The sequence below is a fragment of the Microcaecilia unicolor genome, chromosome 3, assembly GCF_901765095.1.
Source record: "Microcaecilia unicolor chromosome 3, aMicUni1.1, whole genome shotgun sequence".
NCBI lineage: Eukaryota > Metazoa > Chordata > Amphibia > Gymnophiona > Siphonopidae > Microcaecilia > Microcaecilia unicolor.
The window spans coordinates 512,584,405-512,598,978 of NC_044033.1; the positions used below are offsets into that span (position 1 = coordinate 512,584,405).

Sequence of the window (14,574 nt, forward strand, 5' to 3'; positions counted from 1 at the left end):
TCTCTCCCCTCCCGGTTTACCTTTTTATTTAAGTCTTTACCCTGCAGCGGCAATGTAGAGAAACGCTGCCTCAGACTTGCATCGCACCTTTCCTTCTGACCCATTGCGCCCCCTTCTGATGCAACTTTGTTTTCAGAAGGGGGTGCTGGGTCAGAAGAAAAGGCCCAGTGCAGGCTAAGGCAGTGTTTCGATATGCTGCCCCTGCATGGTGAAGACTTAAAATAACAAGATAAACTGGGAGAAGAGGGGAAGAGAGGGTAGAGGAGAGCCACCGGCAGTCTGGGTGTAATGGTGGACGGGCAGACGTACATGTGTGTGAGCGAGTGAGGGATAACTAGGGCAGGGAGGGAGGCACATGAGGGAGGGAGAGAGAGAGAGCGAGCGAGCGTGAAGGCATGGGGGCCCATGGTGGGTAGAAAGAATGGGTGAGGGCACAAGGGGGGGGGGCACATGAGAGAAAGAATGGGTGAGGGCACCGGGGGATACGTGAGAAAGAGAATGGGTGAAGGCCCCCTCCAAAGCTAGTATCTGTTCAATGGCTGATGGGGTAGCTGAAGCCCCGCCAGCCAAAGAAATCCACTGTCTGATTCAACCCCTTTCTCCTCGTACTGCATCAGGAGCGAGGAAGTCAACAGGGTGCCTCCAGCCACCAACGCTCGCACTTCCTAAGCATGCTTAGTTCGTGCACGAACTGAGCATGCTCGGGGAGTGCTGGCATCGGTGGCTGGAGCCATCCCGCTGACTTCCTCGCTCCTGATGCAGCAAAGGAGGAAGGGGGATGCTTTGGCTGTGTATTTCTTCGACTGGCTTCAGTATCCCCACCAGCAAAGGTTTAATATATAATGTGTGTATGGGAAGGGGGGGGGGGGGGGGGGTGAGAAGACAGGAAATGCGTGCCACCCCCCATGAACAACTGGCTATGCCCTGACTTTAAGCACACAATTAAAATTTTAAACGAAATGCAGCCAAGTTAAAACTACATCTTTATTTTACAAGAAAATGGTAGCTGGCAAGCTTAGCATGATGATTTAGAGGCAGATGCACTAAAGCTAAATGAGCCTTTAATGACTCGCCAACGAGGAAAATTTGATCCGTTGCATGCATCAAAGGGCTTTTACCGAGGAAGCCAGCAGCTAACGAAAACGGAATGGAGATGAGCAATTAGTGTGAAAACCCCATTGAAACGACATGCACTAACCTTTTCCGATTGCCTTTACGCAGGAAAAAGGCAGGAAAACTAACGACAGGTCTGGACCACTCGTTAGGACAGCTCTGTGCCAGGAAAAATCATTAAGAGAAAAAATAAACAAACTTTGAGCCAATCCCAGCGCATTAGCAGAGCTAAAAGCGCTGTGATTGGTCCAAAGGACGTCAGAAAACACATAAATAAATAAAAATAAAAAAGGATCGGGAGGGGGCAAGGGCGCTCATCAGGAGCGTCCTGTACGGACGGCCTTGCCCCCCCCCCCCGCTGCTCCCCACTTTCCGCCGCTCCCCCCACCCCGAAAAAGCAAAATTCAAGCAGCCCCTGCCCCCCTCCCTTCCTCACTACTCTCTCACCTCAGCTCCGCCTCCCGACGTCAGACAGGGGCGGGTGCAGCAGGAGAAAGACGCGCCATCGAAGCTGGGCGAAGGCAGGCATCAGGCTTTCTTCTTGCCCGTGCAGCGCCTTCGGACAGAGGAGAGAGGCACTGCACGGGCCCGGTAAGAGGGAGGGGGGCCCGATGGAGGAGGGGAATGGCGGCGACGACGACCCCAAAAGGGGGCGGGGCACAGGACGGAGGATGTCGGGAGGCGGAGCTGAGGTGAGAGAGTAGTGAGGAAGGGAGGGGGGCAGGGGCTGCTCGAATTTTGCTTTTTCGGGGTGGGGGGAGCGGCGGAAAGTGGGGAGCAGGGCTGCTTGAATTTTGCTTTTTCGGGGTGGGGGGAGCGGCGGAAAGTGGGGAGCAGCGGGGGGTGGGGGGGGGGGGGGGGGGCAAGGCCGTCCGTACAGGACGCTCCTGATGAGCGCCCTTGCCCCCTCCCGACCCTTTTTTTTTATTTTTGTTTTGATTTGGGAGCCATGTGCTTGTGATTTGACTGTGTTTTGACTGTTTGTGGCATGCGCAGAGCAGCTAACATAACGCTTGGCTGCTCTGCGCATGATTTGGGGGCCGATTAACGATGTGTATTGTGATTCTTTGATACATTGTACGTTTCAATAGCGATCTCAGCATGTGTGACTTTTTTTTTGGTGCATTTTTCGTTATTTTAAAATCGTTAGGGACTTTAACGATTTAGATTTTTTTACGTTTGGTTGCTGCATCTGCCTCTTAGTATCAATTAAAATATCCTATTAAGTCAAACTATAGTTTGTTCTCTAGCATTATCACAGAACATAGTAAAAATGCAAACAATAGTCTCTTTCTGGTTTCTCACCGACCTAACCAATCTCTCTATATAAAAAGCAACACCAATGTTCTATGAAGCCTCCAGCCGGAAGTGTGAAGGGGGCGAGATATCCGGTTTCCCTATGAGTGTCTGCCCCGCCCTCTCTGTAACACAGTCAGTGAAGGAAAACAGCAGAGCACGAAATCAAATCGCTGGCTCTGTAACAGTGAAGGACTCAGAGGGGGAAGGGGGAAAGGGGCCAGAGGGCAGGGACACACACACTCCCACATGCACAGAGAAGAAAACATTGCTAGCCCCTGTTTCATTTGCATCAGAAACGGGGCTTTTTTACTAGTATATAAATAAAAGATCACAATCCACATCTCAAGGCTGAGTCATATACAAAATTCCATGCAACAGACAGGAAACATTAGCAGGTAAGCTCAGCCTGGCCAGCATGTTAGGAGGGAGTTCGGCCTTTGCTCAGGGTGTAGTGGCATTAGGATCTGGAGGGAGCTGCAGCCTGTGGCTCCTGACCACACACTTCACAGCAGTTTGTGCTGCGCGTCTTATATTCCGCCAGAGTCGCTATACTCACGTTAGCCCTCTCCTCAAGTCGCTTCACTGGCTCCCTATCCGCTTCCACATTCGGTTCAAACTTCTCCTTTTGACCTACAAGGGCATCCACTCTGCAGCTCCTCATCCCTTTCCGCTCTCATCTCTCCCTACACTCCTCCCCGTGAACTCCGTTTGCTGGGTAAATGTCTCCTGTCGTCCCCCTTCTCTCCCACTGCTAACTCCCGGCTCCGTTCCTTCTATCTCGCTGCTCCCTATGCCTGGAATAGACTCCCTGAGCCGGTACGTCAGGCTCAGTCTCTGGCTGTCGTCAAGTCTAGGCTTAAAGCCCACCTCTTTGCTACTGCTTTCGACTCCTAACCATGACTCTCTTACTCAACACCCTCACTTATCACCCCTACCACTGCAATTTCCCCACCCCTAGCTGTCTGTTCGTCTGTCCAATTTAGATTCTCTGTTGAGCAGGGACTGTCTTTTCATGTTAATTTGTACAGCGCTGCGTAAGTCTAGTAGCACTATAGAAATGTTTAATAGTAGTAGTAGTATGAGCCAAGTATAGGACAGTCAAGCCATTGTGACATCACTGATGAGGTTGGCTCTTAGGCATTGGTGGACTCTGAGGCATTATGACATCACAGTGTCAGCTCTGGTTAAATCACCGCAGCTCCTCAGTACCTTTCCGCTCTCATCTCTCCCTACACTCCTCCCCGTGAACTCCGTTTGCTGGGTAAATGTCTCCTGTCGTCCCCCTTCTCTCCCACTGCTAACTCCCGGCTCCGTTCCTTCTATCTCGCTGCTCCCTATGCCTGGAATAGACTCCCTGAGCCGGTACGTCAGGCTCAGTCTCTGGCTGTCGTCAAGTCTAGGCTTAAAGCCCACCTCTTTGCTACTGCTTTCGACTCCTAACCATGACTCTCTTACTCAACACCCTCACTTATCACCCCTACCACTGCAATTTCCCCACCCCTAGCTGTCTGTTCGTCTGTCCAATTTAGATTGTAAGCTCTGTTGAACAGGGACTGTCTTTTCATGTTAATTTGTACAGCGCTGCGTAAGTCTAGTAGCGCTATAGAAATGTTTAATAGTAGTAGTAGTATGAGCCAAGTATTCCTATAAAATCAAGCCACTGTGACATCACTGATGAGGTTGGCTCTTAGGCATTGGTGGACTGAGGCATTATGACATCACAATGTCAGCTCTGGTTAAATCACCGCAGCTCCTCAGTACCTTTCCGCTCTCATCTCTCCCTACACTCCTCCCCGTGAACTCCGTTCGCTGGGTAAATGTCTCCTGTCGTCCCCCTTCTCCCCCACTGCTAACTCCTGGCTCCGTTCCTTCTATCTCGCTGCTCCCTATGCCTGGAATAGACTCCCTGAGCCAGTACGTCTGGCTGTCTTCAAGTCTAGGCTTAAAGCCCACCTCTTTGCTACTGCTTTCGACTCCTAACCATGACTCTCTTACTCAACACCCTCACTTATCACCCCTACCACTGCAATTTCCCCGCCCCTAGCTGTCTGTTCGTCTGTCCAATTTAGATTGTAAGCTCTGTTGAGCAGGGACTGTCTTTTCATGTTAATTTGTACAGCGCTGCGTAAGTCTAGTAGCGCTATAGAAATGTTTAATAGTAGTAGTAGTAGTAGATTATAAAAAAATCCAGGAGAAAATCCAGGGGGTGATTGTGAATGAAAGCTGACTGAGCTGGAACCTCAGGAGGTGGTGGTGCCAGGTCAAAATACATCAAAGGAAAGGAATAAGAAGTTAGGAAAAGCTGGCAGAGACTGTGGAGGAGGTAGGGAATTAAAAACTGATGTGGTTCAGGCATGTGTACAGAAAAAGTTAAAAGTTACAGGGGAAAATACTCAAAAAGATGGACGGATATGAAGGCCACAGAAAAGTGGCCACGGTCTCTTACAAAAAGTCTTCAAATGACTTTTTCAATTAGGACTGCAGTTTATCTGTCACATCTATGATACTAATGCTAGTTTGTTCTCTAGCGTTATTATGGTGGAGGAGTGGCCTAGTGGTTAGGGTGGTGGACTTTGGTCCTGGGGAACTGAGGAACTGAGTTCGATTCCCGGCACAGGCAGCTCCTTGTGACTCTGGGCAAGTCACTTAATCCTCCATTGCCCACCGCATTGAGCCTGCCATGAGTGGGAAAGCGCGGGATACAAATGTAACAAAAATAAAAAAAACACTTGTTTTTGTATTTTATTATTTATTTGTTGCATTTGTACCCCACATTTTCCCACCTATTTGCAGGCTCAATGTGGCTTACATAGTACCGTCAGAGGCGTTTGCCTAGTCGGTTGATAACAGATACAAGGTTGTATAGTGATCGTATGAGGTATAAGTGGAGGGTCGGAAGGGATGAAGATTGTGTGTTGTCCAGTATGATTATAGTCTTGCTAAGTTGCTGGGTGAAGAGGTTTACATGGGGTCGTTATGAAGGCGTTGGTAAAGTTGATTGGATCATCTTTGGTGTGCAGTCCTTTGGTGTGCCTCTTGGGCTTACATAATGAGAGGGATTCTTGGGAGGAGCGTATTCTGTGCCCCGCAATGAACAAATTACCTTCTCCATGTCAACAGACAGCTCAGCAAACCACTGCCTTGCATCCTTCTGCTGGACAACACAGGCTACATGGAGGCAAGCTGAAAGAAAGGTAAAACATTACATGAAATAAGCTAAATCCTATATAATAAAACTCACCCTCAACGTTCTGAGGACACTGACGTCACTGTCAGGTCCTCCGGGCACTTCCTTCCGGTTCGAAGGGTTCGTGGTGGTGAAGCCACCGAAAACACTGTGTTGGGGCCCCGCCCTCGCGTCAAACGTGATGACGTCGAGGGCGGAGCAATGGCGTCAGTGGCTTCACAACCAACGACTCAGCAGATTGAAGGTGGCGTGCCGAGGTCCGCAACAATGGCGGTCAGTGTCTTCACAACGCCGAGGGGGTCAGTAGGGGGGGGGGGTTCTGGAGGAAAACCATGCTAGCGCCCGTTTCATTTGCGCCAGAAACGGGCATGTTTTACTAGTATCTTATAAAAGGCCCATTCCACAGGCTCTCATTATGTTGTGAGGTGAGATGGGATACACAAAAGAGCAACTGCCAACTCCGACATGCCAATGGCTGGCTTCAGGCACCGATGCTAGCAAGCCTTTAGTCAACATGAAGGTCTTAATTCAAAACCTGATAACAGTTCTAGTCGCTGTAATAGTCTCAGAGCAAAATCAAAGAAGAATCGAGGCAGATAAGGCCCGTACGGCCTATCCAATTTGCCCACCCATACCAATTACTCTCCTTGTCACTCCTTAGAGGTCCTATGTACTTGTCCCAAACTCTCTTGAATTCAGATACCACCTCCACTGGGAGGCTATGCCATGAATTTACCACCCTTTCCATGGAGTATTTCCCCAGGTTACTTCTAAGTCTATCCCCTTTCACCTTCATCCTATGCTCCCTCGTTCCAGAGTTCCTTTCAATTCACTCGCCTCCTCTGCATTTATGTTATTTAAAAGTCTCTATCACGTCTCTCCTCCCGTCTTTCTTCTAAAGTATACGTATTGAGACCTTTAAGTCTGCCCCCATACGCTTTATGAGGAAGACCACCGACTATTTAATAGCCGCCCTCGGGATCGACTCCATCCTGTTAATATCTTTTTGAAGGTGCGGTCTCCAGATTTGTACACAATATTCTAAATGAGGTCTCACCAGATCTTCAAATCTGAAGCGATCCCATGAGATCTCAAGCTCATATGCTGTACCTAATAAAACAGAGCTAGAAAAAAAAAAATTTCAGGAGCCAGAACATCTGCTGTTTAAAGTTTGGAAAAACAGGGAAAAATCTGAATAGAAAAAAAAAAGATTGAAGATGACAAAATTTAGAAAAAACCCCAAAACAAGCAATTTGGAGACAAAGAAGGAAAAAGGAAGAAAAAAAAAATCCCTGGCTCTTAAAAATGTGATTGGTGCCTAAATATTGTAAATCTATTTCCAACCCTGGCAAACAGTGGCGTAGCTACAGGTGGGCCTGGGTGGGCTGTGGCCCACCCAATTTGTACTCAGGCCCACCCAAAATTGTGGCTCTCTTGCTGTGGCTAGTGGGAGTCTTCAAACCCCACCAGAATTTCCTCCTTGTCAGGCAGTCAATGCTCTTCCAAACGGCAGCTGGCACCACACACCGGCCCCCTCTGCACATGCTCAGTTCTCACCAGGCGGAAGCACTGAGCATGTATGGGCTACCGGCAGCAGCATCAGCTGAAGTCAAGTGCTGCCCGAGGTGGAGGAAATCTTGAGCTGGTGCAGTTTGGGGATCCCTACCAGCTCAGGTATTTAATATTTTGTGTTTGAGGGTAGGGGGAGAGCGCAGTTGAGGAGGGCCAGGAGGGGCTGAATTCCATACCCATCCATTTTGGACTGAGGCCCACCCATAATTGGCTGTCCGGCTACGCCCTTGCTGACAAAAGCTATTACATCTTACAAAAACTCCACTTTCTGGTACTTATATGTTCAATGGACCTCGCGTCCGGATGCTTTCTTGCTCACTCAATCGGAGTAGGGAGCTTCTCTATTGGGGGGGGGGGGGGGAGGGAGGGCATGAAAAAGGGATGATATTACTGAGTTGTACTGTTGCATTTGTTTTGAGACTTTCTTGGAAAGGATGATCTACGATTGTATTGATCTATGGTGAACTTGTTTTTGCTGTTATTATCTTTTCAATAAAAAAAAAAAAAAAAAAAACTTCCACTTTCTGGAAACATTTTCATTTTCAAGGTCTTGAAAGCTCATTCAATTATGCTGTACTTATTTTTTTACTAGTAAAAAAGGCCCGTTTTTGGAACGAATGAAACGGGCGCTAGCAAGGTTTTCCTGGGAGTGTGTATGTTTGAGAGAGAGAGTCAGAGTGAATGTGCGGGTGTGTGACAGAGTGAGACTGTCTGTGTGACAGTGTGTGTGTGAGAATGAGAGTGAGAGTGTGTGACAGGGCCCCCTCCCCTGTTCCTAATGCCCCTCACCCCGTTCCCTCCCCTCCTTTTCCTCCTCCTTCCCACACTTTGGGTTCCTTAAGGCTTTCAAAAGTCTATGTACCCCCGTGGCCCTAATGCCCAGTATCCGGATACCCCACCGCTTTCCTCCTCACCCCTCCCCCAAGATGTAATACTTTCACGTCCTTCATTTTTTTTTTTAAAGTGTCCTATCTACCCTGTGTACAAATGCCTGGCATTCAGATTGTGTTTCTCTCGTAAATTTTCATTTCTTTCATTCATTCAGAACTTGCCCCCCCACCCCCACCCCCAGCATTCAGATTGTTTTCCTTTCCCAAATGTTCATGTCTTTCAGTGGTTCAGAACTCCCCCTCCCCCCATTTAACACTTTCGGTTCCTTCAGTATTTTCAAACTCTCCTATCAACCCTGTGTCCTAATGGCCAGCACTCAGATTGCTTTGCTTTGCCAAATTGTCTGTCACTGATGTCACTGAGGTCAGTGCGTGCCTGCCTAGCAGACCACTTCCGGCAGGCACGGTCCCAAGCACATCCTGTTGGAGGTGAGAATTATTATATAGGAGGATAACCAGATATGAAGTCTGAATATATCACAACCTGAACTGTAAATTCGGGAAAGGACTCTTTAAAACAAAGGGTGAGGGAGATGAGGAATGATAATAGAATGCATTTTTACATAATTTAAGACAAAAAGAAGGCAGCTGAGAGAGACAGCAATATAGCAGGTTTATACTGAGAGATCTAGATAATACTGCCACAACACTGGCTCGTCAAGATTGCAATGTACTGAAAACATATCCACAATCGTTATCACTTACCTAGGGCTATCATGAAAGGAGGGTACAATAGACACAGATCTGTTCTGTAAGTGTCATTCACTATCCGCCTATGGAGATAAAACATAAATTAGCAAAAGAGGAAATGTTATCCAAGGATGTGTCTGTTCCAAAAGCTAGTATTAAGATCCTCAAGGATGAGAAAAATTGGAGGGAAATGGAAACTAGTGGTAAACGTCAGTCTAAACACAGAGCTCTGCTTCAAAACTGAGGCCGTGGAATAAGACAAGAAATGTAACCACATCTGTATCTTAGACCTGATGAAGTTACAGCTGACATGTTAGCCCCAAAATAATGTACTTAGTGGGAAAATGTATGCAGAACCATCTCAAGCCTTTCTCTTAAAGGCATATGTATATGTTGGGGGGGGGGAGGGGCATTTTCCATATTTTATGTTTGTTACATTTGTACCCTGCGCTTTCCCACTCATGGCAGGCTCAATGCGGCTTACATGGGGCAATGGAGGGTTAAGTGACTTGCCCAGAGTCACAAGGAGCTGCCTGTGCCTGAAGTGGGAAGCGAACTCAGTTCCTCAGGACCAAAGTCCACCACCCTAACCACTCCTAGGCCACTCCTCTACTGTTGCTACTATTTGAGATTCTACATGGAATGTTGCTATTCCACTAGAAGTTGGCCCTTGCAGATCACCAATGTGGCCGCGCAAGCTTCTGCTTCTGTGAGTCTGACGTCCTGCACATACGTGCAGGACGTCAGACTCACAGAAACAGAAGCCTGCGCAGCCTTCTACATGGAATGTAGAATCTCCAATAGTATCTATTTTATTTTTGTTACATTTGTACCCTGCGTTTCCCTGCGCTTTCCCACTCATGGCAGGCTCAATGCGGCTTACATGGGGCAATGAAGGGTTAAGTGACTTGCCCAGAGTCACAAGGAGCTGCCTGTGCCGGGAATCGAACTCAGTTCCTCAGTTCCCCAGGACCAAAGTCCACCAACCTAACCACTAGGCCACTCCGATTTTGGAGTTTTTTTGGCCAGTGATAAAAACGGAGTCAAAACAACGCTGGCATTTGAGTGCATTCAGTACATTGCTGCCATGCGGTGACTACTGAGGTCCTTTTCTCCACTTTAAACAGAAAAAAAGAAAGCTACGTACTTGATACCACACACTCCTGAATGATTGGGTTAGTTAAGCTCATTTCAACTTATTCCTAGTACTTCTGTTTACTCCTCTTTTGCTGAAATTTTGTCCAGTATTATCTAAATCCGATTTTGGACATTTTGCAAAAAATGTCCAAAAATCCAGTAGCAAACATGGTCATTTTCAAACCAGAAAAATGTCCAACTTTTTTTATTTGAAAATGGCCATTTGCTAGATGTTTTTGTGTTGGTGCAAACACAAACAAGCCATTGGAATGTATGGCCACACAGACATCACAGCAGAGCACTGTGGCGTCCCAGGGGGCACTGAAGTGGACGTTACATAAAAGCTCCCAGGTACACATCTCACCTTTAGCACCTTATATTGTATGGGGAGCCCTTCAAAAACCTACTGTACACCAGTAAAATAGCCCTTATGCCTGCAGGTGTCACCTATAAGTGGGTACAGTAGGTTTTTGGTGGATTTTTGAGAGCTCACACTTTCCACCACAAGTGTACCAGTTAGAGTGGGGTATGGCCTGGGTTTCCTTTTCTACAGTACACAGCACTGGCCACTAGGCTACTGCAGGGACCTGCTTGCTGCTGTAATAGGACTGGCCATAACATCCGAAGCTTTCAGAGGCTGGTATGTATCGGTTCACATGTTTAGGGGGTGGGAGTTGTGTGTTAATCCCTCCAGTGGGATTCTCGTCATTTAAGGCAACTTCTTGTGACTTGGGTGTGCTTGAAACAGGTCTAGACCAAAACATCTAAATCAGCTCTGGTTGTTTTTTCCTTTATTCCATTATGGCAGAAAAACATCTTAGTTTTGGGAACACCCAAATCCTGCCCCCAAACAAATCCCCTTGTAATTTGGACGCACAGAGAAAAATGTCTCAAATCAGAGTTTAGAAAATCTCAATCTGGATTATTTTCTTTGGAGAAAAATGTCCAAATGCCAATTTGTGCCATTTTTTGAGACGTTTTTCTCTTTTGAAAATGAGCCCCATAGTCTCTTCAGGAGTATGAAAAAAAAAAAATTTAAATAAATAATAACTTTTAAAAAACACAAAGGTACATAAATTTCCCACTCACAGAGCTAAGGGCCATCTTGAAATACAAAGATAAAGAGGACACAAGCAGGTGCAAACAAGACATGTTTTTGGTTGGGGACTTTTAGCCCCTTTTCCTTTGGAACTATAACACATAGAAAACTAAGATGAAAAGATACGAAAAGATTATGGGTCTTGGGAGGCAGCTGAACCCTTCTCTGCTAACAAGGATGGACGGAACAGAGAAGGCCGATGAAAATGATAAAGGGGATGGGACGACTTCCCTATGAGGAAAGGCTAAAGCGGCTAGGGCTCTTGAGCTTGGAGAAAAGGTGACTGAGGGGAGATATGATAGAGGTCTATAAAATAATGAGTGGAGTTGAACGGGTAGATGTGAAGCGTCTGTTCACGCTTTCCAAAAATACTAGGACTAGGGGGCATGTGATGAAGCTACAATGAAGTAAATTAGTACATTTAAAATGAAACGTTTTCTTCACTCAACGTGTAATTAAACTCTGGAATTTGTTGCCAGAGAATGTGGTAAAGGCAGTTAGCTTAGCAGAGTTTTAAAAAAGTTTGGATGGCTTCCTAAAGGAAAAGTCCATAGACCATTATTAAATGGACTTGGGGAAAATCCACGATTTCTGGGATAAGCAGTATAGAATGTTTTGTATTTTTTGGGGATCTTGCCAGGTATTTGTGACCTGGATTGGCCACTGTTGGAAACAGGATGCAGGGCTTGATGGACCTTTGGTCTGTCCCAATATAGCAATACTTATGTAGTGATCTGAGAGCCAGGTTTCTAATCCTGCATCTCCCACTGATGAGCCTTGTGACCTTGGACAGGTTACTTCAGCCTCCACTGCCTGAGGTAAGCCAATGCTGGTCAATCTAGCCCTAACACTTTGGCATGCTTTAATGTGATTTAACTTGTGCTTAATGCAAGTTCCATTATTCTCAATGGGGTCTGTTTACTAATAACTCATGTTAATTGCATTAGTGCACACTATGCGCAAATTAACAGATATTAATGCAGCAGTGCAGGTTAGTAAAACTAAATTTAAATCCTAACCTCTTGATAGAAGGTAGTGTCTGAAGAAAGACTGGCGATTGTGCATGCAGAGCACCAGGTTGTGGTGCTCCAAATCCAAGGGAGGTAGATCTTAGACTGGCAGGTGACATTAACACAGCCCTAAAAGCAGGGGCGTATCTGCTATGGGGCCACGGGGGCCCTGGACCCCCCTACCGATGACCCTCGCAACCCCCCCTCCCGCCGCCAACCTGCTGTCAACGTCCTTTGCTGGCGGGGGACCCCAACCCCCGCCAGCCGAAGTAGTCTTCCTTCGTTCGGGTTTCTTTTTTCTGAGTCTGACTCTGACGTCCTGCACGTACACAACGTGCAGGGACGTCAGACTCACAGAAACAGAACGAAGCCCTCAGGCTTCGTTCTGTTTCTGTGAGTCTGACGTCCCTGCACGTTGTGTACATGCAGGACGTCAGAGTCAGACTCAGAAAAAAGAAACCCAAACGAACGAAGGAAGACAACGTCGGCTGGCGGGGGTTGGGGTCCCTCGCCAGCAAAGGTAGGCGACAGCGGGCGGGGGGTCGAGAGGGTCGACGGGCAGTCGAGAGGGTAGTTGTGCAGGCCACAGTTGTTGGAGGTGGTTCTGGCGGTGGCGCCGGCGCCGGGGGGGGGGGGGGCTAAAATGTGCCCCCTCACCTCGGCTCTGGACCCCCCTACCAGCGAAGTCTCGATACGCCCCTGCCTAAAAGCATGGGTCTTGGTATAGCTAAAGTCAAGCCTCTCAGGACACAATCTGCTGCACAATCAGAACTGATTTTTCCGCACTGGATTTCTCCAACATGGGAGAATGAAAAGAAATATAAAAGTCAAGTGGCTTTTTTGAAGGTTCTACTTCAGCTCAGATACAAGATGATAGTGGTTTTACAATGCAACGTAAGAAATGCAGCCTTTTCCCATGTGGGTAGGAGGGCAAAGGTGGTATACCTGAGAAAGGGTATATTGATGAATATACAAATCGTAAAGCAGTTTATATCTATATAAAAAGCACCTGGAGCTAGATGTCACTCTGTGTGTGTGTGGGAGGGCGGGGGAGAGAGAGAGAAGAAGATAATGTGTGGCAGTGTGTGTGCACACCTTGCCAGTCAGGGCCAGAGATAAGGGGATGGATGCAGCCCGAGTTCTGTCTTGAAACTGAGGCACTGTGGGCACCACTTGACCAAGGATTCCAAAAGAGCCATGTTGCCACAGGAGCAAAGGAGGAGAGATGAGGGGAGGGGAGTATGAAACAGTGCTGGGTGGTAGAAAATTAAAAAGGAAAGTGTGTAGCAGGGATGAGAGAACAAATGTTGGGGCCACTACAAATGTTTTCTGGGTTTCTGCCACTATGAAATAAGCTTACTTAAAAGGAAGGCACATGGAAGCATAAAAGTGGAGACCTCACAACGCTGATTTCCAACGGCAAGTCTCAAAAGTTCATTCTGTAATAGTTTCTAATCATAAATAAAAATGTTACCAGCAAGTTTTGTTTCAAAATAAAGCATTCATCCCGGAGCTCATGCATACAACAACTCACCTGCAGTCTTGCTCAATTCCAAAATGACCAGACAAGCTACAATTTACTGTCACTCGTGCAATATTCCCCCCCCCCCCCCGCCCCACACACTTCTGTTGTGTCTGGAGAACTTCAAATATACCCTCTGACCCATCTGCACTTGAACATTATAAATCTTCAAAATGAAGATGCACATCCTTCCTGTACTTTATCCAATGGAAAGAAATTATTTGGAGGGATAGTAACAGGATTCCATCAATTAAGACAAAATGAAGACTGATCAAAAGCTGGATGCAAGAAAACCGGATATAGTGATAAAAGAGAGAGAAACACAAGAACAGCATAAAATATAGGAGGTGCCAGTCCCGGTAAAGGGTCATGGATTTGATACACTGCTCACAATCTAATTTATTTTTGTACGTGGGGCAATGGAAGGTTAACTGACTTGCCTAGGTTTCATAAGAAGCTGTAGTAGGAATCGAACCCAGGTTCTCAGCCCACTACACAGAGGGAAAGGTCATGTAAATATAGAAAAACACCTAAACTTACTAGGCACACGGAAAGCAATGAGCACAAATTCTCGTAGTCTAGGTGAAAAGGTTCAAGACTTGCAAGCCCTGATGTTTGAAGAAAACTTGGATATTGTTGCTATTACAGAGACGTGGTTCAACGATTCCCATGAATGGGATGTGACCATACCGGGCTATAATCTTTTTAGGAAGGATAGAGAGGGCCGAAGAGGTGGAGGAGTGGCGCTGTATGTGAGAGACAATATCAAAGTGGCTAAAATGCGGGGAATCTGGGGAAAGGAAGAAGCTTTATGGATCGTTCTGGAAAGAGAAGACGGAACCTGTACTACACGGGGGTTATCTACAGACCTCCTGCACAAACGGAGAAGTTAAGACAAGGATCTGACAGAAGATATTCAAAAGATTGGTATGAAAGGGGAGGTGCTAGTGTTGGGAGATTTCAATTTGTCTGACATGGATTGGAACGTCCCGTCTGCGGAATCGGAAAGAAGTAGAGAGATTGTGGATGATTGTCAAAGTGCCTTGCTCAGACAA

At 46.9% G+C, this 14,574-nt stretch overlaps 1 protein-coding gene across 1 annotated transcript in view; it reads right to left on the reverse strand.

Moving 5' to 3' along the window:
* CCNC (cyclin C) overlaps positions 1-14,574 on the reverse strand; it is an 80,287-nt gene that overhangs the window by 6,711 nt on the left and 59,002 nt on the right. Inside the window, 2 exon segments of the mRNA XM_030199159.1 lie at positions 5,516-5,595; positions 8,767-8,834. Of these exon segments, the coding sequence (XP_030055019.1) occupies positions 5,516-5,595; positions 8,767-8,834 (148 nt within the window).